The sequence below is a fragment of the Balaenoptera musculus genome, chromosome 19, assembly GCF_009873245.2.
Source record: "Balaenoptera musculus isolate JJ_BM4_2016_0621 chromosome 19, mBalMus1.pri.v3, whole genome shotgun sequence".
In the NCBI taxonomy this organism is placed as follows: domain Eukaryota; kingdom Metazoa; phylum Chordata; class Mammalia; order Artiodactyla; family Balaenopteridae; genus Balaenoptera; species Balaenoptera musculus.
Genome location: NC_045803.1, coordinates 967,403 through 992,661, shown reverse-complemented (window position 1 = coordinate 992,661; position 25,259 = coordinate 967,403). Strand labels below are relative to the sequence as shown.

Genomic DNA, 25,259 nt, shown 5'->3' with positions numbered 1-25,259 from the left:
GTCCTGCGGGCTCTCACCGCCCTCACCCCACCAGACACGGAAGACCCGAGTGCGGAGCGCCTGCCCACGTGCCCGCAGCCAGGCCGCGGTGTCCAGGAAGATGGGGTCCCTGTTTCTCACAGACAGTGTGATGGCGCGTGGGAGAGGGTTACAGGCGGAGGTACCGGCATGTGTAAAGGCTTGGAGGTAGGACTGAGCCCGGAGGCTTCTGGAAACTTGGGGTCCAGCCTTTGTTTTTAGGGGACAGTGAGTGTGAGGGGGAGTCACGCCTGGACTGGCAAACAGAGGTACCTGGGAGCCATGGAGAGTTGTGAATGGAAGAGGAACACAGTCTGTGTTAGGGTTTTATTTATTTTTTGGCCGCACCACTCGGCATGTGGGATCTTAGTTCCCCAACCAGGGATAGAAACCAAGTCCCTTGCAGTGGAAGCGCAGAATCTTAACCACGGGACTGCCAGGGAAGCCCCTATATTACGGTTTTAAAAGTTTACTAAAAAGCTGCTCAGAGAGGGAACAGTCGGGAATGTGCGTGATGAGAACAGTGAGGCACAGATAAGTAGAGTCCTTATCCAGGGTCAGAGATCTGGTTATAGGCAGCTCTGAAGACTGAAACACAGAGGTTAGTAAATTAATCCGAAGTCACCTGGTTCCAGGGCTGGGTGGGGATACGGGGGAGTCCTGTGCACATGGAACCCAGCCATGGTTCCTTCCTCTTCCCACAGATTCTGGAGGTTAAAAAAGAACTTAGGGAATCTATACAAGGAAAGAGAGCATGTCCCAGGCCCTCACTAGTCCTGACATCAGCGGTATAGTGTCTGGAATTGTGGTGTCTTGAGGCACTTCCTGTGCTGATTTCCTGTCTCTTGCCTGTGGGGACCCTGGGAGTACCCCAATGCAGGCCAATCGGTAACATAGTGGTGTTCCTATTTCTGGCAACCAGTGTAAACATATGGTGTGGGAGTTATCTCAGGAACATATAGCAGCCTGAGCAAATGCTCAGTGTGACTGAGTTGGGAACAGGGTACAGTAGGTCTCCATTCTTTCTGTTAAGAACAAAGAGCAGGGAATCAAGAATCAGGCCTGTAATGTGGCTGCCTGAGAATCTGGGCATCTATTATGGAGATAATGGGAGATTTGTATAAGAGAAAGGAGTTGGTCTTGTTTAGGTTTAAAAGGCTCCACCTGGCTACACAGTGGAGAAGAGATTATGGGGTTAAGGCAGGTGGCAGGGAATTCAGGAGGAGGTTACTGCTATAATCCAGATGAGTGTTGATGGACCAGGGTTATGACCATGGAGGTGGGAGAAAAGGTTGGATTCCAGGTCCATTTTTTTTTTAATTAATTAATTAATTAATTAATTATTTTGGCTGCGTTGGGTCTTTGTTGCTGCGCTCAGGCTTTCTGTAGTTGCAGCGAGCGGGGGCTACTCTTCTTCGCATTGCACAGGCTTCTCATTGTGGTGGCTTCTCTTGTTGAGGAGCACAGGCTCTAGATGTGCGGGCTTCAGTAGTTGTGGCTCGCGGGCTTCGTTGCTCCACGGCATGTGGGATCTTCCCGGACCAGGGCTCGAACCCGTGTCCCCTGCATTGGCAGGCGGATTCTTAACCACTGTGCCACCAGGGAAGTCCCTCCAGGTCCATTTTTAATGAAAGAGCTGAGTAGACTTTGGATGGTGTAGGTGAGGGAGAAAAAGGAGGAGCCAGAGATGACCCTAGAGTTTTTCATCCTATCAGCTGAAAGGATGGAAGCTCCAACAAACTGGCATGGGAAAGTTGGTGGTAGGTGAATTTTCCTTGGGAACATCAGAAGTTTTGTTTTGGTCCTGTTAAGACTTTGAAAAGTTTCAGAGAACAGTTAGTGGAGTGGGCAGTTGGACACACAGGTCTGGAAATCTGGAGAAGGCTTTCAGGAGGGAGACTTTCAAAAGTGATGGCTGTTATGTAGACGAGGGTAGAGCTGTGGATGTTGTTTAGGAAGGGAATGCAGATTTTAGTGACAACGCTATTGGAAAGTCAGAAGGACTAGGGTGCATACTAAGGAGTAGTTTTCTTCCTTGATACTATTGGGGTTGCTGGACCTCACAAAAAGAGATTAGGGAGAGGGGTGATAGTGGAAATGGTGTGGGTTGATCTAGCAAGTAGCCAAGGCTTCCATGGGATGAATGAACTGGAGATAGCTGCTCCTATGTCCAGGAGGCATAGGAGTAATTGAGACAAGATGACACTGAGGCAGGGCTCCTGCTAATTCACTACTGTATGAACTCACCAGGATTTGGTGGTGAGCTTTGATGGGTTGTAGGATGTTTCATTCTTGCTAGTGAGTAAGCTCTGGGGCGAATATGGTTACTTGGGAGAGTCACTGTGCTGGGCATGTGGGACTGGGCTTTTAATGAAGTTTGGGTGGAGAGCAGAAGGTTGTGGTGGCTGAATGGACAGCAAGTGCAGCATGGAAGTGGAAGAGGGTTATGGATATCTGAAATTCACATGTGGCTCTGGGTGGTTAATATTGAAACAAAGATCACAGGCAACATCAATCATCAAAGCAGCATTGAGAATTTACCTGGCTGTGGATCCATCAGAGGATTGGGGTTGTACTAAATCATGTTAGTAATTTTCAAGCACTCTTCTGGATGCCGTTTGCCAAGTACATGGGTGAGTCCAGGGAGATGTCTGTGGTGTGGGGCAGGAAGGTGGCAGAGCTGGGGAAGTGCAACTGTGGGGTCTGAAGATGTGAGAGATGTGTCTACACAATGATGTGCACAAGGAGAGAATTAAGAGCTGATGGTCCACAGGCCCTGGAGTTGGGGCCTTAAGGGTGAAGCATGAGCCCAAATTTGTGTCTTGGAGGCACAATCTGGGACGCCCCAAGGGAATTGCTTGGCAGGCCCAGAGCTGAGATGGCATTTATGTGCTGCGGCCCCCCGCCCCCCATCTTTTGTTGCTGAGCACAGTAATTAATGGAACCCTGAGGAGAGCGTGGGCATCAGTGGCACCAGGGCCTGGTATCTCCTTTGAGGTGGGGAGCTTTGAAAGAGGATGATCGTGGAGATGTGTGAGGAGTTGGACTGTGGGTTCTCAGAGAATATTCGTACTTTCATTTGTACTAATCATGACAAGGTGGTGTGACCTTTGAGGACATTGCCGTGTACTTCTCCTGGGAGGAATGGGGCCTCCTTGATGAGGCTCAGAGATGCCTGTACCTCGAAGTGATGCTGGAGAACTCTGCACTTGTATCCTCGCTGAAGAGTAAGTCCCTTACTCTTTTTTTTTTTTTTTTCCCCTTACTCTTCCCAGTGACCTGGACTAGGCTCTATCTTTCCTCCCTTCCTTTTCTTCAGAGGATGTTGTCTTCTTCTCACATATGGACCATGGGCACTGCTACCTTGCCTAGCTTTCTGAGTAGTTGCTGTCATAGCCAGGGCTGGGTTGTTTACCCTGCTCTCTCCTTTCTTTTGTAGCTTAGTATCTGCTGTACTGATCTCTAATAGGTAAGGATTTGAGGTATATAATCTTGTAGTGAGCCTAATGAAGTCTACCTTATTAGTGAAGAGCATTTTTCATATAACTGTGGGCTGTTTGTATGTATTCTCTCCATGTCCGTTGCCCATTTTTTAACTCTATTTTTTTGTTATTAAGTCTTTTGAATACCTTGTATATTTTGGGTGGTAACATCTTATCAGATACATGGCTTGCAAATATTTCCTCCCATTCTGTAGATTGCCTTTTTTTGTTGTTGATTGTTGCGTTGCTGTGCAGAAGTATTTTCATTTGGTGTAGTCCTAGTTGTTTATTTTTGCTTTCATTGCCTGTGCTTTGGTGATATCCAGAAAAATCATTGCTAGGACTAATTTCAGAGAACTTTTTCCTTAGGTTGTCTTTAAGGAATTTTACGTTTTTAGGTCTTACATTTAAGTCTTTAATCTATTTCAAGTTACTTTTTATAAGTGGTATAAGACAGGAGTCCAGTTTCATTTTTTTTTTACCTGTGGATATCCAGTTTTCCTGACACCATTCAGAACTTACTCTCCCTGCCACCACCACATTTTATGTTTTTGATGTCACAGTTCAGATATTCTTATATTGTGTATCCATTAACAAGTTATTGTGGCTATAATTATTCTAATCCTTTTGTTTTTAACTTTTATACTTGAGTGATTTAAACACCACCAATACAGTATTATAGTAATCTGAATTTTACTGCATACTCAGTTTCACCAATGAGTTTTATATTTTCCTATGTTTTCATGTTTCTATTTATTATCCTTTCATTTCTGCTTGAAGAACTCCCTTTGGCTTTTTTTTTTTTTTTTAAGTTTCAGGTATTTATTATCAGTGTAAACCCCAACACAAAACACCAACGTGATTTCATGCATTTAGAGGGGAAATATTTCCTGGTTAAGTGGAAAATTGTACAGATGGCTTCTGGAAGACCTTCATTCTAAGAAGCATTATAGTGAAACATTTCATTTAGAAGTCTGGAACTTCTTTCTTCAGTTTGCTGTAATCGACATTCACTGAGTAGAACTTGTATTGATCATTGGGACCCAGTTTTTTCCAGGGTTCTAGGTTATTCTTTCTTTTTTTTCTCTTTGGCCACGCTGGGCAGCTTGCGGGATCTTAGTTCCTAGACCAGGGATTGAACCCCGGCCACAGCAGTGAAAATGCCAAGTCCTAACCACTGGAGTGCCAAGAAACTCCCTGGGTTATTCTTTCTGTCCCAGCTGACATCTGGATTGAACAATTCCAGGTGCAAGACATACAATGCTGCTCCAGTACCTCCCACTCTAATAAATACAAAGAGGGGATCAAGCTAGGATGCTTCTTGGCCTGACCAGTGATCTGGTGGAGCATGGTTGCGACAGAGGCCTTCAGTTCAGATGGAGAGAAAGACAAATGTGCAAGGCCCAGGACTAAGTAGTCTCTTCTCCCTTTGGCATTTCTTAGAAGTCAGGCTGAGTGTCATTGAACTCCCTCAGCTTTTGTTTGTCTAAAATCTTTCCTTAATTGTGCAGGACAGCTTTGCTAGGTAAAGTATACTTGTTTGGCAGTTTTTTTCTTCAGTGTTTTGAATACAGTATCTACAGGAGATTTGTTCCAGGAGCCCGTGTGGATACCAAAATCTGTGGATGCTCAAGTCCCTTATATAAAATGGCATAGTACAGTGAACAGAATGAACGCTCCATATCTGCAGGTTTAGAATTCACAGATTCAGAGGACCAAGTGTATATCATCCCACTGTCTCCTAGGCTGCAAGACTTCTGCTGAAAAATCTACTGATAGCTTTATGAGGGTTCCTTGTGTGAAGGAGTTTCTTTTCTCTTCGTGCTTTCAAAATTCTGTTTGGCTTTTTTGCTTGTTTACTGACAGTTTTGTTTATAATGTGTCTTGGTAATATCCTCTTTGGAATGAATCTGTACAGGGACCTATGAGCATCATGAATTGGGTGTCCACATCTCTTCCCAGACTTGGGAAGTCAGACATTATTTCTTTAAACTTTCTGACACTTTTTCTTTCTCTCTCTTCTTCTCCTGGGACTCCAATAATGCAAATATTGTTTTGCTTGGTGGTATTCCATAGTTTACCTATGCTGACTTCACTTTCTTGCCCCCTCTGGCTGGATGATAAATGACCTGTGTTTGAGTTCACATATTCTTTCCACTGCTTGACCAAGTGTGTTGTTGATACTCTGTTGCATTTTTCTTTTCATTTGTTGTATTCTTCAACTTCAGAATTTCTGTTTCTTTTTTATGATTCCTGTCTCTCTGAACTTCTTGTTTTGTTCCTGTATCATTTTCCTTGTCATGTTGAGTTATCTATCTGTGTTCTCTTGTAGCTCACTGAGCTTCCTTTTTTTAAAAGTTATTTATTTTTGGCTGCATTGGGTCTTTGTTGCTGCGCACGGGCTTTCTCTAGTTGCGGCAAGTGGGGGCTACTCTTCATTGCAGTGCGCGGGCTTCTCATTGCAGTGGCTTTTGTTGCGGAGCACAAGCTCTAGGTGTGTAGGCTTCAGTAGTTGTGGCTCGCGGGCTTTGTTGCTCTGCGGCATGTAGGCTCTTCCTGGGCCAGGGCTCGAACCCGTGTCCCGTGCATTGGCAAGCGGATTCTCAACCAGTGCACCACCAGGGAAGCCCCCTCACTGAGCTTCCTTAAAACATTTATTTTGAATCCTTTGGTGGTTCATAGATCTCCATTTCTTTGAGGTTGGTTACTGGAAAATTATTATGTACCTTTGATGGTATTATGTTTCCTTGTTTTTCATGTTTCTTTTATCTTTGTGTCAATGTGTGTACGTGTGGTGAATCAGTCATTTCTTTCAACCTTTTGGGGTGAATTTTGGTTAGAGAAATAGCTTCACCTTTATGTGAATGCAAGGGTGGTGGCTGGGTGGGGTATTGTGGTTTTGACTCCAGTGAAGACCCCGGGAGTATAGTCTCTGTGCAGATCTGTCAGCTGAGATCAGAATGGTGAAGATTGTAGGGGTCCTCAGTGACCATGGCAGCAGTAGTATGCAGTGGTGGCAATGGCTTTTGGAGTCTTTGGTGCCAAAGACTGCTGGGAATCCACTGATCTCTTTTTCTCCCATTGAGGATGTTATGGCTAAGGGGATTTCCTTTGGAATCCATGCTGATGAACTCTACAGGATCCTCTAATGTGAAAACTGGGGAGTCTGCCGCTATTGGACAGGTTCTTTGTTGTCAGTGACAAAGCCTGCTGGGGTCCTCCACAGAGCAGGCCACTAGGGACCATGATGGCACAAGCCCAGTGGCTGACACAAGTAGCTCTCACTTACGTACTTTGATCCTAACCATCCAGGCATCTCTGCTAAGCCAGTTTTCCCAGCAATCCTTTCTGTGCAGTTATTCTCCTTCTTTTGCTCCACTGTGTTGCTGTTTGTCTTAATTGGACACTTGTGCTGCACCCCGCACCCACCCCAGGGCTATTTTTATTCATTGATAGCTGTCTAATTGTTTTTGGAAAGGGAATGAATGCTAGTATCTCTTATTCTGTTGTCTCACTGGCATCACTCACATAGATCTCTTTTCTCTAGTCTTTTTTTGTGCTGAGTTGCTCTGGGACAGTGCTGGCCATTGTTTTGTGCTGTTTTTCTCTTAGGACTTGCATCATGTGTCCCACGTACTTGCTCAACTAGGAGTTGGGGGGAGAATCCTTTGTGCATCACAGGATAGACATGACTCCAGTCATGGAAGAGTGGGCTCAGAGGGAGCCTGGCCTTGGTGAATGGCAGTTGGCAATGGTGTGAGACCAGGGCTGTGTGTAAGACCATACCAGAGACCTGTCCCATTCAACCAGTGTTTTGTTTCCATTGCCTGGGTCCACATCCCATTGCCATTTGTTCTTCCACATTGTTGATACTTTGCCAACTTGTCAGTTCTAGTAGTTATTTACACTCTGGTTTCCTTCCAGCGGTAATCTCGATCTCTCTAAACCCCACATCTCAACCATTTCTTTGACAGGTCTCCCTGTAGTGCTCTCCAACATCAGGCCACGCATGCTGTGCTTGGAGGTGTGCATATATCCTTATATTGACTTTCAACAGTATCTACTCTGTTGCAGTTGATTTTCATGGGATGGGTACATTCACATTCTTCTACACAACCTCATGTCAACCAACAGGAATGGTTCTGTAGGAAGCCAATGACAGAGGAGTAAGTTGTAAACCCTACCTCTGTTCCTCGTGTTATACACTGTCTTTGTGTCCTTCCCTTGGTGGGGTTTCCACTGTTCGGTGACTTTAGGAGCCCAGCAGTGCACAGCAGCCATTTCCTCAGAGTTCAACCTGCTTGTCTTCAAAAGTGTCCCTGGACCCATGCCTAGATGTGACAGATGCACATTTGTGATGGGCTTGCCCCATTCCTATAGTGTCAACATATACTTTACCAGTATTTCTTTGGATTCAGGTTGTTGCTGTGGAGCACAGGATGCAGAGGTACCCTTTGAACAAAGCATTTCTATAGGAATCTCACAGGCCAGAACTCCCAGTCCAGCTCCATCTTCCCAGAAGACCCACCCCTGCGAGATGTGTGGTCCAGTCTTTTTTTTTTTTTTAATATTTTAAAAAATATTTATTTATTTATTTATTTATTTTTGGCTGCGTTGTGTCTTCGTTGCTGTGCACGGGCTTTCTCTAGCTGCGGTGCGCAGGCTTCTCACCGTGGTGGCCTCTCCCGTTGTGGAGCACGGGCTCTAGGCATACGGGCTTCAGTAGTTGTGGCTCGTGGGCTCTAGAGTGCAGGCTCAGTAGTTGTGGCACACAGGCCTAGTTGCTCTGTGGCATGTGGGATCCTCCCGGACCAGGGCACGAACCCATGTCCCCTGCATTAGCAGGTGGATTCTTAACCACTGCGCCACCAGGGAAGCCCTGTGGTCCAGTCTTGAGAGACATTTTCCAGTTGGCTGAGCAGCAGGGAACACAACACGGCCAGAAACTCTTGAGGTGTGGGGCATGTGCAAAATGTTTTTATTTCAGGGTAAGCAAACAACACCAGAAGCAGCACATGGGAGAAAAACCCTTTTTAGGCAGTGTAGACAAGGCTTCACTTGTGAAGAACTGCAATTTCCAGGAGTCATGGAAGCCTTTTACCTGCAGGGAGCTTGGGAAGGACTTCCTAATCTTGTCAGGACACCTCCAGCAACAGGCCACTCACTCCCAGGAGAAGCCAAACAAAATCTCTGAGTGTGGGGTGACTTATCAAAGAAGAAAAAATCATTATACCTGGGGAGAATGCAAGAAAGCCTTTAACCCCCAAAACACACCTGATCAGGACCAGGGTGTCCACACTGGAAGACAGTGTTTTTGTGTGCCAGGACCCTGGGAAAGCATTCAGGTTCAAATCCTTGTATGTTGTGCATCAGAAAGTCCACACTATAGAAGGGCTTTACATGTGTGGTGAATGTGGCAAATCTTTTAAGCGGAGCTCGACCCTCAGTCAACATGAAAGAGTTCATACTGGGGCAAGGTAGTACAAGTGCAGCAAATGTGGGAAATCCTTTAGCTACAAATCTTTGCTCGTTTATCTCCAAAAAAGTCACATTGGAGAAAAATGATACATGTGCAGTGAATGTGCACAATCTTTTAGCTATAGCTCCATCCTTACTCAACAACAGAGTGTTCACCCTGGAGAAAGGTCTTATGAGTGCACTGAATGTGGGAAGTCTTTTACTGATAGGTCTGGCCTCCATTATCATCAGAGAGTTCACACTGGAGGAACGCCTTATGAGTGCAATGAATGCAGGAAGTCTTTTACCTATAGCAAAGACCTCCATTATCATCAGAGAGTTTACGAAGGAGATAGGCCTTATGAGTGCAGTGCATGTCGGAAATCTTTTACTGCTAGGTCTGGCCTCCATGATCATAAGAGAGTTCATACTGGAGAAAGGCCTTATGAGTGCAGTGAATGTGGAAAGTCTTTTACCTATAGCACTGGCCTCCATTATCATCAGAAGATTCACAATGGAGAACGGCCTTATGGGTGTAATGAATGTGGGAAATCTTTACTGCTAGGTCTGGCCTCCGTGGTCATCAGAGACTTCACACTGGAGAATGGCCTTATGAGTGCAATGAATGTGGGAAATCTATCACCTTCAGCTCCGGACTTCGCTGTCATCAGAAAGTTCACACTGGTGAAACACCTTGTAAGAGTAATGAATGTGGGAAATCCTTCAGCAAAAAATCTACTTTCTTTTAACATCAAAGAGTTCACACTGTGTAAAGGCCTTAGCTTTTAAGGAAATGTGCGATTGTCCTGTTGATTATAATGGCACTAAAGGAGCCATCTCTCTGAGTTCAGTTTTGTACAAATGTTCACAGTTAGGAGATCCCCTGTAAGTCTGAGTTATATGAAAGCATGTGTGGCTTGTTATATACTCTCTGATCTGCTCAGGGCTCTTGCCAAATTTATGTCACTGCCAATTTCTATGGCCAAAGACGTTTTACCTTTACCACCTGGCAGGTCCACACAGTTTGCATCAGTCACCATCCCAGTGTGCTCAGGGAAGCTGACCACTGGTCTCCCATGTAAAGGTTTGTGGATTCCTGTAGTCTCTCACTGATATTCTCCTTAAGGCCGTTACTGCAGAGGCGGGAACACAAAGGTAGTGAAAATGGAGATCTGTAGTCCTGGGATGTGGCTTTGTGGCCCAGTCTGTATTCCTGTTGATGTGGTTGGAAACATCCTTCATTGCTCACCAATGTTGGCTTCCACTGAGGCAAGACTGATTCTCAGAGGGCATGAGGAGAGACATGGTGGTCAATATAGCATTCCCAAATTCATTTTCTTAAAAGGGATGCACAGATTTGTGAAATGTAAAGCCATTTTTTATAGCTTTATTTAAAAGTATAATTTACATTGAATTAAACTTTATACATTTTCTTATATACATAATTTAAAGTATACTATTTGATAAGTTTTGATGTAGGTATGAACCTGTGAAACTACCATCATAGTTATAATAATGGCCATATCCATTGCTGTATATTTACCTCACATCCTTTTATAATCTCTCCCTGCCCTTCCCTCCCTCCAAATAATCATTGATTTACTTTCACTTAAAATTGATACCTTTGCATTTTGTAGAATTTATATGGTGGGAATCATTAAATATTTACCCTTTTTTTTCCAGGTTTACTTTATGTTGTATAACTACTTTGAGATTCATCAATGATATTATGTGAATACTTCACCTTTTAATTTTGCTGAGTATTCTTATCTTTGGATAAATCGGTATTTGTTTATTCATTCATCTGTTTATGGACATTTGGGTTATTTCCAGATTTTTGACAATTTAAAAATAAACGTGATACAAACATTTGTGTACATTTCTTAAAATGAATATATTTTATCTTTTGTCAATAACTTTGAGTGCAGTGTCTGAGTCATAGGGTAGGTGAATGTTTAACTTTTGAAGAAACAAACAAATTTTGATCTAAAATGACTACCTTTTTGCATTCCTACCAGCAGTGTATGAGGGTTCCGTTTCCTCACATCCTAGTGAATCCTGATTTGTTTAATTATTTTAATTTTAGCCCTCCTTTTCTTTTTTTTTTTAATTATTAGCACCTTTAATTATTTATTTTATTTTATTTTATTTTTTTGGTTGTGTTGGGTCTTCGGTTCATGCGAGGGCTTTCTCTAGTTGAGGCAAGTGGGGGCCACTCTTCATCGCGGTGCGGGGACCGCTCTTCATCGCGGTGCGCGGGCCTTTCACTATCGCGGCCCCTCCCGTTGCGGGGCACAGGCTCCAGACGCGCAGGCTCAGTAGTTGTGGCTCACGGGCCCAGCTGCTCCGTGGCATGTGGGATCTTCCCAGACCAGGGCTCGAACCCGTGTCCCCTGCATTAGCAGGCAGATTCTCAACCACTGCGCCACCAGGGAAGCCCCAGCACCTTTAATTATTATTTATTTATTTATTTGGCTCTGTTGGGTCTTCGTTTCTGCGTGAGGGCTTCCTCTAGTTGCGGCAAGCGGGGGCCACTCTTCATCATGGTGCGCGGGCCTCTCACTATCGCGGCCTCTCTTGTTGCAGAGCACAGACTCCAGACGCGCAGGCTCAGTAGTTGTGGCTCACGGGCCTAGTTGCTCCGCGGCATGTGACCAGGGCTCGAACCCGTGTCCCCTGCATTAGCAGACAGACTCTCAACCACTGCGCCACCAGGGAAGCCCTAGCCCTCCTTTTTTAAAAAAAATATTTATGTATTTGGTTGTGCTAGGTCTTAGTTGTGCCAGGCAGGCTCCTTAGTTGTGGCATGTGAACTCTTAGTTGCGGCACACATGTGGGATCTAGTTCCCTGACTAGGGATCGAACCCGGTTCCCCTGCATTGGGAGCGCAGAGTCTTATCCACGTGCCACCAGGGAATTCCCCAATTTTAGCCCTCTTAATAAGCTTGTCATGCTATTTCAGTGTTGCTTTAATTGGATTTCCTTAAGGATTCATGATGAGCATTTTTTCGGATGTGTATATGCTATCTGTATGTCCTTGGTAAAATGTGTGCTCATATCATTTGGGCTATTTTCCTTTATGAGTTAGGGCTATTTCCTTTTAACAAATAGGACAGTAAAATAACAAAGATATATTGGAATTTTACCCATTTTACTCCTTGAATAACATAAGTGATTCTTTTGCTTTATGGAATAATTGTTTTCAATTCCGGAAAAATATTTCCTAATTTCTGCAAATTTGGGGACTTCCCTGGTGGTCCAGTGGTTAAGAATCCGCCTTCCAATGCAGGGGACATGGGTTCGATCCCTGGTTGGGGAACTAAGATCCCACATTCAGTGGGGCAATTAAGCCCACGTGCTCTAGAGCCTGCGCACCACAACCAGAGAGAAGCCCACGCACTGCAATGAAAGATCCTGCATGCCGCAACTAAAATCCCACGTGCCACAACTAAGACCTGACGCAGCCAAATAAATAAATAAATAAAATTATTAATTTTTGCACATTTGTATGCTATACACAATGTAATGTTCATATTTATCATACACTTAATTTGCATTATAGATTCATCTGCATTATTAACACACTTCATCACTTTCCTAAGTTAGATGTTTAATAATATAATAAAGCCCTGCTTTGTAGTTTTCACCCATTTTCCTGGTCTATCTTGGGGATTGGTGGGTTGGAGCAGGACTTTAAGGTGGACCAGGTGTGGGACTTCCCTGGTGGCACAGTAGTTAAGAATCCGCCTGCCAATGCAGGGGACATAGGTTCAAGCCCTGGTCTGGGAAGATCCCACGTGCCCCGGAGCAACTAAGCCCGTATGTCACAACTACTGAGCCTGCACTCTAGAGCTCGTGCTCTGCAACAACAGAAGCCACTGCAATGAGAAGCCTGCGCCCGCAACGAAGAGTAGCCCCTGCCCGCTGCAACTAGAGAAAGCCTGTGCGCAGCAACAAAGACTCAATGCAGCCACACACACACACAAAAAAAGGTGGACCAGGTGGTATTAGAATAGACATTCCGAAGCCCTTCTGGAAGCCAAAGAATAGGTCAGTGATAAAACTCCCCAAACGTGGGCCATACAATGTGGGTTTAAATCTCATCGCCAGCCATCACTGGGACCAGAGGCAAAACAATTCACTCTGGGTTGTCTCCTGTGTAAAATGGGGATAAAGAGCAGCCCTGCTCTCAGGCCTTTGGAGGAGCTGAGGTGCCCGTTCTGTGTGCAGTGGCTACACCACCAGCCACACCTGCAGGTGATATCCCCAAGCCACATACCTCTGGGCCCTTCTGTCCCCAGGTGCTTGTGAGAAACAAATGGGGCTTCCTAGAACCCTCTGATCCACTGGAGGACGTGGCTTCAGGTTACTGAGGTCTCAGTGTGGAATCCCAGGGAATCTGTGGGCCTCTCTAGAGCTCCCCAATATTTACTTCACTGACTGTGACAGGGAGGTGATGAAGGTGTTCACCATAGCCTCTGTGAGGGTCAGTCAAAGCAACAAAACACAGCCCGTACTGGTACCAGGATTCCAGGATTTGCATTTGGAGCATTTCTTTTTAATTCTCACAGCACTCTGGGCATTGGGAGCTATCACTGTATCGCTGGGGAAATCCAGAATCACAGAGATGAAGTGGGTCCCCCAAGGTCGCACCACAGACAAGTATCAGATTCAAGAGGCTGGATTCAAACCTGGAAGTCTAGCTGCAGAACTGGGGACAGTCCCTTTATCATGGCACGTGAAGCCTTCAGCCCGGGGTGGGTGCACAGTGAGGTTCATGGAGACTCAGCTGCTGCTGCTGTTATTGTTGGAATTATTTTCGTGATCGTTTCCCCATTCCTTGGATGTCCCAGAGCAGTTAATGTCTACTGTGGAAAACAGAATGGAGGTTTCTCAAAAAACTGAAAATAGAACTACCATGTGATCCAGCAATTCCATTCCTGGGTATATATCCAAAGAAAACAAGAATAATAATTTGAAAAGGTACATGCACCCAATGTTCATAGCAGCATTATTTACAATAGCCAAGATATGGAAGCCACCTAAGTGCCCATCAACAGATGAATGGATAAAAAAATGTGGTACACACACAGACACACACACGCACGCACGCACACACAGTGGAATACCACTCAGCCATAAAAAATGATATTCTGCCATTTACAGCAACATGGATGGACCTGGAGGGTATTATGCTCAGTGAAAAAGAGAGAGACAAGTACTGTTTGATATCACTTACATGTGGAATCCAAAAAATACAGCAAACTAGTGAATATAACAAAACAGAAACAGACTCACAGATACGGAGAACAAAGTAGTGGTTACCAGTGGGGAGAGGGAAGAGGGGAGGGGCAAGATAGGGGTAGGGGACTTAGCGGTACAAACTGCTATGTAGAAAATAAATAAACAACAAGGATATATTGTACATCACAGGGAATTACAGCCATTATTTTGTAATAACTTTTTTAAAATTTTATTTATTTATTTTTGGCTGTGTTGGGTCTTCGCCTCTGTGCGTGGGCTTTCTCTAGTTGCGGCGAGCGGGGGCCACTCTTCCTTGCGGTGCACGGGCCTCTCACTGTCATGGCCTCTCTTGTTGCGGAGCACAGGCTCCAGACACACAGGCTCAGTATTTGTGGCTCACGGGCCCAGTTGCTCCGCGGCATGTGGAATCTTCCCAGACCAGGGCTCGAACCCGTGTCCCCTGCATTGGCAGGCAGATTCTCAACCACTGCGCCACCAGGGAAGCCCCTGTAATAACTTTAAATGAAGTATAATCTATAAAAATTTTGAATCACTATGTTGTACACCTGAAACATAATATTATAAATCAACTATACGTCAAAAATAAAAATAAATGTTTAAATCAGGGAAAAAACATTGAGCTCAGCTTAACATCTCTTCTCCGACTTTAGTATCTCCTAATAAAAATTATTGAGGTCTTAACTTTTTTCACCCTCTTCAGATGCTTCCCCAGAGTTCTCTCTGCCACTCTTTGACTAACTACATAATCATTATAAATAGTTCCTTATAATTCGCATTTCACAACTTTTTTTTTTCGATATCATCTATTCCTCATGCACAACAGTCCCAACAATCACTGGAGAAATGATAACCCCCTCCCAGCAAGGAGATGAGATGATGAAGTTCAGATGCCCCTTTTGCACATGCCCTCTGCCTGAGAACACTATCACTCATTGAGCAGGCACTACACTATACCAAAACAATTTCATAAGTTGTTCTCCATTTGAGATAGATGTCAGATTCCTAAAGGGACTGAATATATCTTTAGCCATTGAGTAAGAAATATTAAGTGGCTAGACAGTTCTCCTTTATGGTTTAGACACAATCAGTGAGGATACAGGCATGAAAGATGTTCTCTGGGAAACAGAGGCAGAGACAACTTCTTGTCCTCCTGTTTCAGGGAGGCCTAAACATCGTTACTCATCTTCCAAGTCATGGCCCTAACTAAACATACAGAGTTAAAAAACAACCAACACTTCTAACTGTATGTATTTGAATAGTAAGAAAACGTTTATTACATTCCAGCTAAGACCGGATGCATTTTGAGTCTGAATGAGAATACGTCCGCTCGCATTTGTAGCCTTTGGAAATAATTGGAATAATCTTTTTAGCCACAGGGGGCCATTTTGAGCTTATAGAGACCGGAATAATGTCTCTAAACAAATGATCCGTGGCAGACAACACTCCCCGGAAACCCGCGAACCGCCCCTTTAAAAAGGGGTAATCACATTCCTTTCCCCCCAAGGTTAGTCATTTCCCAGCGCCACTCTCAGTGCCCCAGAACCTTTTTTTTCTTTAGTTTAAGTATGGCTGATTTACAATATTATATTGGTTTCACGTATACAACATAGTGATTTAATTTTTTTTTGGCCCTGCCAAGCGACATGTGGGATCTTACCCATGCCCCCTGCAGTGGAAGCGCGGAGTCTTAACCACTGGACCGCCAGGGGTCCCGTGATTCAATATTTTTATAGCGTGTACTTCATTTAAAGTTATTACAAAATAATGGCTATATTTCTCCGTGCTGCGCAGAACGTCTCTTCGCCGAGGTGGACGCCAGGAATCTCCTCCTGCGCAGCTGTGGAAACTACACTACCCAGAGGGCAATGCGCCCAATGGTGGCGGAGTTGAGCCAATGAAAGCCCAGGGCAGAGGTATTTCCGTGCGTGGGCTTCGCTTCGGGGCGGGACTTCCGGCGTCTTCCTTGTGGCGGTCATTTTGGCTTTTTTCAGGTCGGGTCGCCCACTCAGAGGCTCGGAGCCAGGGGTCCTAAAAGATAAGGTGCCAGAGGCCTCCACAGAGGCGGGTCCAAGGCTTGGCGGCGGCGCACCTCGGGGTGACCCGAAACAGGCTGAGATCGGGACCTCCACGCCTCACAGACTCCGCTTCGCCCACAGACTCCGATGGCGGCGGCGGCGCTGAGGGACCCGCCTCAGGTAAACGCTCGTCTTCCGGGCTCTCACCGCCCTCACCCCCCCAGACACTAAAGCCCCGGGGCGCCTGCTCACGTTCCTGCAGCTCGGGGCGCGGTGTCCGGGACGGTGAGGCGGTCGTGGGTAGGTCTTTTTCTGACAGTGTGATGGCGCGTGGGAGAGGGTGACAGGCGGAGGGACCCGCAAGTGCAAAGGCTGGGAGGTCGGACTGAGGCGGGAGGATTCGGGAAACCTGGAGTCCGTCTTATGTCTGCAGGACACAAAGAATGTGAGGCGAAATTGTGCCTGAGGAGATTTACTTTCATTCTGAAGGGTGTGAGCAAAAGAGGGACACTGAGATAGGATTCTAAAAGTTTTCCAAAGGCTGCTCAGAGGAAGAACAGACGAGAAGAGAGATAATAGATACGGGAAAGGTCGAATCCTGTAAAAGATTACACAGCTGCCAAGAGTCTGCTCTCAGGGCTGAGGCCCGGAGGTAATTCAGACATCTCGAGCTCACCTGGCTCCTGGGCTGGCCAAGGGTACTTAGTGGTCTGAGCCCAAGGATGCTGGCCGTGGTGGTCAAACTCCCAAACGACCTGTCTTCCACAGATTCCTGTAACTACGGAATCGCTTAGTAATACTGGTTTGTGGAGTTTATTTCAGGGTCTCGTTAGTCCTCACCCCACCCTTGTGGTCTCTGGGGTAATAGCGTCCTGGTACTGTTTTGCCACTCTTCCAGGCCTTGGGCCTGGGGGCCTTGAACAAACACCAGGCCTAGGGTTATGAAGAATGGTTCCTATTTTTGGCAACGAGTGGAATGAGATAAGGAAAGTACCAGATCAGGCATAGGTACCAGAATGTGCAAAGGCCTGGAGGGGAGGCGAGGGAGGGTTCAGGGACCTGCAGGTATCTTTTCTTTCTCATGGGAACTGAGAGCAGTGGAGCAGGAGGCAGGTCTGGAACGGCTTTTTTTTTGGTTGCGTTGGGTCTTCATTGCTGCGCGTGGGCTTTCTCTAGTTGCAGTGAGTGGGGGCTACTCTTCCTTGTGGTGCGTGGGCTTCTCATTGCGGTGGCTTCTCTTGTTGTGGAGCATGGGCTCTAGGTGAGCAGCTCTCTGTGGCCTCAGTAGTTGTGGCGCACAGGCTTAGTTGCTCCATGACATGTGGGATCTTCCCAGACCAGGGATTGAACCCGTGTCCCCTGCATTAGCAGGCGGATTCTTAACCACTGCGCCACCAGAGAGTTCCCTGGAACAGCTTTGTGAGAAATTGGGTGTCTCTTCTGGAGGTGATAGGGGCAATGAGAAATTTGGAGCAGTGGAGACAGGTGATCTGACCCAGGTCTCAACAGGCTCCCTGTGGCTGCAGCATGGAGAACAGTATTGGCATCAGGGAGGAGATAGGAAGACCAGGGAAAAGGATACTCCTATAGTCTGGGTGAGTGTGCTGGTAGCTGGACCAGGGTGGTGGCCATGGAGTTGGGAGATGTGGCTGGATTCTGGATTGGTGTTTTAGGTATGGCAAGCTGGATTTTCTAATTTTGAGGTTGAGAGAAGGAGTCAGGGATGAAGTGAAAGTATGGCTTTTACATGTGGAAGGATGGAAGTCCATAGTAAGAGTAATTTTCACTGGGGATATTAGAAGTTCTATTCTTGACCTCTTAAGGATATGAGGTGTTTCAGAGTGCAGTTTGTGGGCATCTGGAACTCTGAGGAGGAGTTTGGGATGGAGACTTATCCAGAAGGTAGTAGACAGTGTGGACCAGGGAGGAGCTGTAGATCGTTTTAGTATGGGGAGTCCTCGTCAGGAAGATAATGGTAATAATAGCCTAGGAAGAAGAGAATGGGCCTGCGGACTGGGTTTCCTGTTTGGAGCCCTGGTTGTGGGAGGTGGGTGTCACAACATGGGTGAAGGAGTTAGTCACAGAGAGGGTTGTAAGGGTAAATGTTTTGGCATGCGACCAAGGCTTCTGAAGGATCAGTGGACATGAGATGGATTCAGAGGCATCATCGGGAGTAATTCAGACAAGCTGGTGTTTATTCACTGCTCTACCAACTCACTAGAGTTTTGTTGTAACCCTTGGTGGGACCTGGGGTGTTCTAGTCAGGCTGGCAGATTAGCTTGGGGACACAAGTGGTCATCTGGGAAACTCACAGATGATGTAAAGGGCCAGGCGCTGGGCCGTGAATGTGGGTTAGGTGGAGAAAGGAAAGCTATGACTGGTGAGGGTTCATCAAGTGCAGCACAAGTGGAGTAGGGCCATGGGTATCTGAGATCTGATGTGGTTCTCAGTGGGTGAGATTGAAGCAAGGGACAGTCAAGGAAGGAGGCCTTCATAGCAGGACTCAAGGCTGCCTTTGTCAGTGGGGACCGTCACCGTCTAGGGTCGTACTTGATCGTGTTTGAATTTGCCAAGCATTCTGTGGATCACATATACTGAGTAATGAATAGAGAGGCTGAGGAGATGATTTTGGTGTAGGGCAGGAGGGGGGCTGTGGCTGTGGGAGTGAAGTTGTGAGAGAGCTGTGGTGGAAAGAGTGATGTGCACATGGAGAGGGAGTGTGAACTCACGGTTCCAGGGCCCTGGTATTGGCATAAGAGTCAAGGGTGAGCCCAGGATTGCTGGTGTCTGGGAGAAATGATCTGGGGAACCCCAGGGGAATTGCCTGAGAAGAGTGGGGTGTTGTGGCTTTATGTGCTAGGTCCAGAGCTTAGATTACATCTGTCTGCCCACCTGTCTGTTATTTAGGGCTGTCACAGTGATCAGTAGGACCATGATGAGACAATGGGTATCAGTGCCACCTGAGCTTGGAAATCTTGACTGAGGTGGGGAAGGGAGAGGGGTAAGCAAGTGATAGATTGGGGAGGTGGTGAAATTGGGATCCTAGGGGGAAAGCTGGTCATGAAATGAACTATCCCCATCATGGCAAGGCTGTGTGACCTTTGAAGTTGTCCCTGCGGGAATGCAGCTATGGGAGCGAAGTGTGGTTCAAAGAATGATGTGCATGTGAAGAGGTAGTGTGAACTAATGGCCCTAGAACCCTGTTGTTGGGGTCATAAGGGTGAAGGAAAGACCAGTGTCAGATCACTCACACCCTCCCTGTGGCCAGTGTCTCTCCCTAACCTATGTGTGTGACACCTACCTTATTGACAAGAGGCAATGTGGCCTACATGCAAGACCCAGTGGTCAGATGTCACCTATCTGCTCATCTGCCTATTGATGTGGGAAGACACAGTATCAGTGGGAATATAAGGAGAGAGTGATTCTAATGGCACCAAGGCCTGGTATCTCCTCTGAGGTGGGGAGTAGAGTGAGCAGAGGATAGATTGGGGCAGGGGGTGAGGGGAGTGGGGAACGTGGCATGATGAACTTGGAATCCTAGGAGAGAAGCTGATGGTGGAATGAACTGTCTCCATTATGACAGGGTATGAAGTTTGAGGATGTGGCCATTGACTTCTCCCAGGAGGAGTGGGGGCTCCTTGATGAGGCTCAGAGACTCCTGTACTACAATGTGATGCTGGAAAACTTTGCACTTGTAGCATCCCTGGGTAAGACCTTCACACTCTTTCCAGTGTTCTGAGATGATGTCCTGTTTTTCCTTTTTTACCTGGAGTTAGCATTGTCTTTTCCACAGCTGGATCATGGGCTCTGCTAATTTCCTCTACTTTCTTGTCAGATGTGCTGTGGATGCCAGCACTGAGCTGTGTGTCATGCCCTGAGTAATGGACTCCCCAAGCATCCCTAACACCTGTTGCCTCCAAAGTGCAGAGATGGGTCTGGGAGTCAGGAGTCTTGTAGTTGGCTTAATGAATCCCACGTTGCTTGCCCTCTCCCTGGTGGAGTGACTATGTCCAGATCCATGGCCTCCAGTTCTTCCCACTTCTTCTAGCTAACAGTTCTTTTTGACTGCCTGTGCCAGATCATGGTCATTACTTACATGATCCATGGGCTGTTTTTGTAAGACTCTCCTTTAGTTGTTTTTTGTAATGTTTTCTTTTTTTTCCCCCAGGAATATCTCATTTTATTAGAGACTTTTTTAAAAAATTAAACTATAGTTGATTTACAATGTTGTATTAGTTTCTGGTGTACAGCAAAGTGATTCAATTATATGTAATGTTTTCTTTACTGAATACTGTCATAGGGCAAGTTGCTCTAGGCCAGTGCTGGCCACTCACCTATGCTGTCTTTCATAAGACTTGTGTTATTCAGGTTCTGAGTAGTTGTACAATGGAGGGTGCAGAGAGAACCCTGGTTGTTTCACAGAGTAGACATGGTAAGATGGTCTCAGAGGAGAGCCTGCCTGGGCCTGGTGAGTGACAGCTGGGGGAGGACATGACATCATGGCTGTTTTCATATCAAACCAGGAGCCTGCCCGGTGACCAGTAGTGCCACTGACCGCACCTCATTTCTACCTTTTCCCCATACTTGACACTTTGCTGACTTGTTATTTCATCTGTGACTTCCGGCTTCTGGCTGCCTTCACCTTTGTGGCTTCCATGGGTCACCTGTTCCTCGGTACTGCTCCCTCTGCAGTGTTCTCCCCCATTGACCTGCACATGTATCATGAGGTGTGCACATATCCTTAAATATTCCTTGAATGCCAGCTACTCGATTCCATTTGGATTTTACTGGGGCAGGACACAACCAGCCTGCCCCACAGCTGAAGGTTGTTGGCAGAGGAATGAGTTGGAAACCTTGCCTCTGCTCTGTGTGGTGCAACCCATCCTTGTGTCCTTTGTCTGGTGAGGTCTCCCTTATTTGTGATCTTCAGAGGCCTGCCCACTGCTGCCAAGCAGCCACTTCCTCAGCTTGCCCCCAGCTTCCTTGTTTTTAGAACAAACCCATGGCTCATTCTTTGTTGTGTCTGACACACCTTTGTAATGGGGCTTCACTTTCCCACCAAAGTAAACATGCATTTCCTCAGCGTTTCTCTGCTTTCAGGTTGTTGCCATGGGACAGAAGATGAGGAGGCCCCTTCTGAGCAGAGTATATCTGTAGAAGGAGAGTCACAGGTTAGGGCTTCTAAGGCAGGTCCATCCACCCAGAAGACCCACCCCTATGAGATGTGTGTCCCCATCTTAAAAGATATTTTGCAGCAAGCTGAGCACCAAACAGTATACCCTTTGCAGAAACCAGACTTGGGTGGCACATATGTGAGATGCTTCTGTTTCAGTGCAAACTTTCACCAGCAACAGAGGCATGACAGTGGAGAGAAGCCCTGGAAAAGAGATGTGGACAGGGCCTCGCTTGTGAGGAGCTGCAACTTCTTTGTGCCAGGGAAGCCTTTCACCTGTAGGGAGGTTGGGGAAGACTTCCCAGCCACCTTGGGCCTTCTCCAGCACCAGGCCACACCCAACAGTGAGGAACTACAGAGTGGCAGCAAGAGTGGACAGGCCTTTCACAGTGAAAAAAGTCATTACAAGTGGGGTGAATGTGAAAAAGTTGCCAGCCACAGCCACACACTTGTTCAAGATCAAAGTGTCTGCTCTAAAGAAGGGATTTATGAGTGTAACAAATGTCGGAAAGCCTTCAACTGCAACTACAGACTTGTTCAGCACCAGCAAATTCACACTGGACAAAGGCCATATGAGTGTGGTGAATGCGGGAAATTCTTTAGCCATATCTCTGGCCTTGTTAAACACCAGAGAATTCACAGTGGTACAAAGCCTTATGGATGCAGAGAACGTGAAAAATTATTTACCCACAACTTTAGTCTTACAAAACACCAGAAAATTCACACTGGAGAAGGGACTTATGAATGCAGTGAATGTGGAAAAGTCTTCAGTCACAAATCCAAACTCATTCACCACCAGAGACAACACACTGGAGGAATGCATTTTGAGTGTGGTGAGTGTGGGAAATTCTTTAGCTACAAATCCAACCTCATTGAACACCAGAGAGTTCACACTAAAGAAAGACCTTACGAGTGCAGCGAATGTGGGAAGTCCTTTAGACAAAGTTCTAGCCTTTTCCGACACCAGAGAGTTCACACTGGAGAAAGGCCTTATGAGTGCAGTGAATGTGGGAAAGCCTTTAGACAAATTTTTAATCTCTTTCGACATGGTAGAGTTCACACTGGAGAAATGCCTTATGAGTGTAGCGAATGTGGAAAATCTTTTAGCTGCAAATCTGAACTCATTCAACACCAGAGAATTCACAGTGGAGAAAGGCCTTATGTGTGCAGTGAATGTGGGAAGTCCTTCAGACAGTTCTCTAACCTCATTCGACACCGGAGTGTTCATACTGGAGAAAGACCATATGAGTGCAGTGTTTGTGGAAAATCCTTTAGTCGCAAATTTATCCTCATTCAACATCAGAGAGTTCACACTGGAGAAAGACCTTACGAGTGCACTGAATGTGGAAAATCTTTTATCCGCAAATCTGACCTCATTCAACACCAGAGAATTCATACTGGCACAAGACCTTATGAGTGCAGTGAATGTGGGAAATCCTTTAGACAACGCTCTGGGCTTATTCAACACCGGAGAATTCATTCTGGAGAAAAGCCTTATGAATGTGGGGAATGTGGGAAATCCTTTAGCCAAAGTGCTAGCCTCATTCAACATCAGAGAGTTCACACTGGGGAAAAACCATATGAGTGTAATGAGTGTGGAAAATTCTTTAGCCAAAGTTCTAGCCTCATTCAACACCAGAGAGGGCACACTGGTGAGAGGCCTTATGAGTGCAGTGAATGTGGGAAACTCTTTACCCACAAATCTGACCTCATTCAACACCAGAGAGTTCACACGGGAGAAAGACCTTATGAATGTAGTGAATGTGTGAAATCCTTTAGCCGCAAATCTAACCTTCTCAGACACTGGAGAGTTCATGCTGGAGAAAAGCCTTAAATGTGCAGGGAATGTTTTATTTCCTCACTCAGTATAGCAACACTGGAGGAGACTGTGTGAGAGCCATTTACCTGAATTTAAACCTCTTTTATTCAAACATACACCATGCAAGATTGCTCATAAGTTTCAGTTACACCTAAGGCTTTAAGGAGATACATTATACTTTGTAACCTGCCCAGAGCTGCTGTTAGATTTATGTCACTGCCACTTTCTGTGGCTGAAGCCATTTCACCCCTGTACATCAGGCACCACTCCAACAGGCTCAGGAAAGCTGAACTCTGTGTTCTGCTATCTGCTTGAGGAAATTATGAATAGCCCAAGCCCTTAGCAGGATCCTTATTCCTTTCTCTCTGATTTTAGGGAATGGACCTGACCCAGGTTGGGTCCAAAGGACCTATCCTCAGCTTGCTAAGAAGGACTACCTTTTTCAGGGACATTATTGTTCTCACATCATACTTTTGATGAATTTTTCCAGGTTCTAATTTACCAACCTGGAAACTGCTTGCTGCACATTGCTCTGGTTTGTAAAGGCCTCCTCTTGCACCTTTAATTTTTGGTGGTTCTTTTCTCTCTTCCATGGGGGTTTGGAAGCAGAATTGTGATCTGTAGCATGTAGAGGTGAACAGATTAATTTGCATTGCTTCCCAAGGCCTTAAAAGAAAGACTGCAGGTCTCTGTGGTCCTAATTGGTGGACTGGTGCCAGGATTTTCGGAGAGGTCGGAAGTCACCCTGAAGAGGAGGCCTTTGTTGTGAGAACCCCCAGTGCTTCTGTGACCAACATGAATTTTATTCCCTTGTTCACATAATTCCCAGCACCATTGAGGGGACCTCATCCCCAGGTCCTATAAAGGAGCCATGTGCCATGATGTACAAATTTTCAATGACATTTTCAGTGTCATTTATTGTTAGACTACAAGAGTCAGGTAGAACCATAATTTGTGTTACTGAACCAAACTCAGGTCCACTTGCCCATGTGCAGCACAGCCAATCTACTGACACCAGGTTGTGATGAAGTGAAGTACAGCATTTACTGTAGGGCATCAAGCAAGAAGAATGGGCAGCTAATGTTCAAAAGACCTGAACTCCCCAATGGTTTTCAAGGAAGGGGTTTTTTTTTCTTTTTTTTGTGTGTGTGTGTGTTTTTATTTTTTTGTTTTTATTTATTTATTTATTTTTTGTTTTTCCCTTGCTGCTTTTAATATGTTTTCTTTATTTTATTTTATAATTATTTTTTTAATCAGTCATCAATTTTATACACATCACTGAATACATGTCAATCCCAATCACCCAATTCAGCACACCATCCTCCCCATGCCACTGCAGTTTTCCCCCCTTGGTGTCCATACGTTTGTTCTCTACATCTGTCTCAACTTCTGCCCTGCAACCCGCTTCATCTGTACCGTTCTACCATTCATCTGTTCTAGGTTCCACATACATACGTTAATATACGATATTTGTTTTTCTCTTTCTGACTTACTTCACACTGTATGACAGTCTCTAGATCCATCCACGTCCAAGGAAGGGTTTTTAAAGGCAACATTTGGTTTGAGTGTTGCAGCTCGTGGACTTTCTTCTGATTTCTTAGTATTGAGGTAACAGGGTGATGTTTTAGTTATCTTAATCATCAACCTGCTAGTTCCAACCAGTCTGGGGTCTATGTGCTTGTGGACAGCATGTAGTCACCATCTTCCACCTGGGTGCGGGTCTTGGTTTCTGCTGAACAGCACAAAGATATGTGTCAGATTGTTGTTATATGTATCATTTGAGGAGGAACAAGGACTCTGATTTATTGCTGAACTGTTGTTTAAGCTGTCATTACTTTCCTTCCTTGACTGCTTTTCCTTTGTTTCTGTATTCCCTCACTTCCCTAATGAGGAACTGCTTGAGTCTGCTCTTTGGAACTCAGGGAAGACCTTGGAGACTAAAACCTCTTTCTACTAACAAACAAGGGACACATGGAGGGGCTTTTGTACCCAGGAGGGCCTGCAGGGTCCTGCTTTTATTTGATACTCCT

General features: G+C 45.7%; 3 protein-coding genes and 2 pseudogenes across 4 annotated transcripts in view; 3 read left to right on the top strand and 2 right to left on the bottom strand.

The window, feature by feature from the left end:
* Positions 1-25,259, bottom strand: part of LOC118885219 (zinc finger protein 211-like) — a 189,000-nt gene that overhangs the window by 104,690 nt on the left and 59,051 nt on the right. The gene's annotated exons all lie outside the window — the stretch shown is intronic.
* Positions 1-25,259, top strand: part of LOC118885230 (zinc finger protein 586-like) — a 56,333-nt gene that overhangs the window by 71 nt on the left and 31,003 nt on the right. The gene's annotated exons all lie outside the window — the stretch shown is intronic.
* Positions 4-24,374, top strand: ZNF551 (zinc finger protein 551). The gene is made up of 4 exons (XM_036833717.1): positions 4-186; positions 16,014-16,417; positions 19,821-19,944; positions 21,338-24,374. The coding sequence occupies exons 2-4, from the start codon at positions 16,385-16,387 to the stop codon at positions 23,242-23,244; spliced, it is 2,064 nt and encodes a 687-aa protein (XP_036689612.1). The 5' UTR covers positions 4-186; positions 16,014-16,384; the 3' UTR covers positions 23,245-24,374.
* LOC118885233 lies at positions 4,392-4,850 on the bottom strand (annotated as a pseudogene).
* On the top strand, positions 8,354-10,332 carry LOC118885229 (annotated as a pseudogene).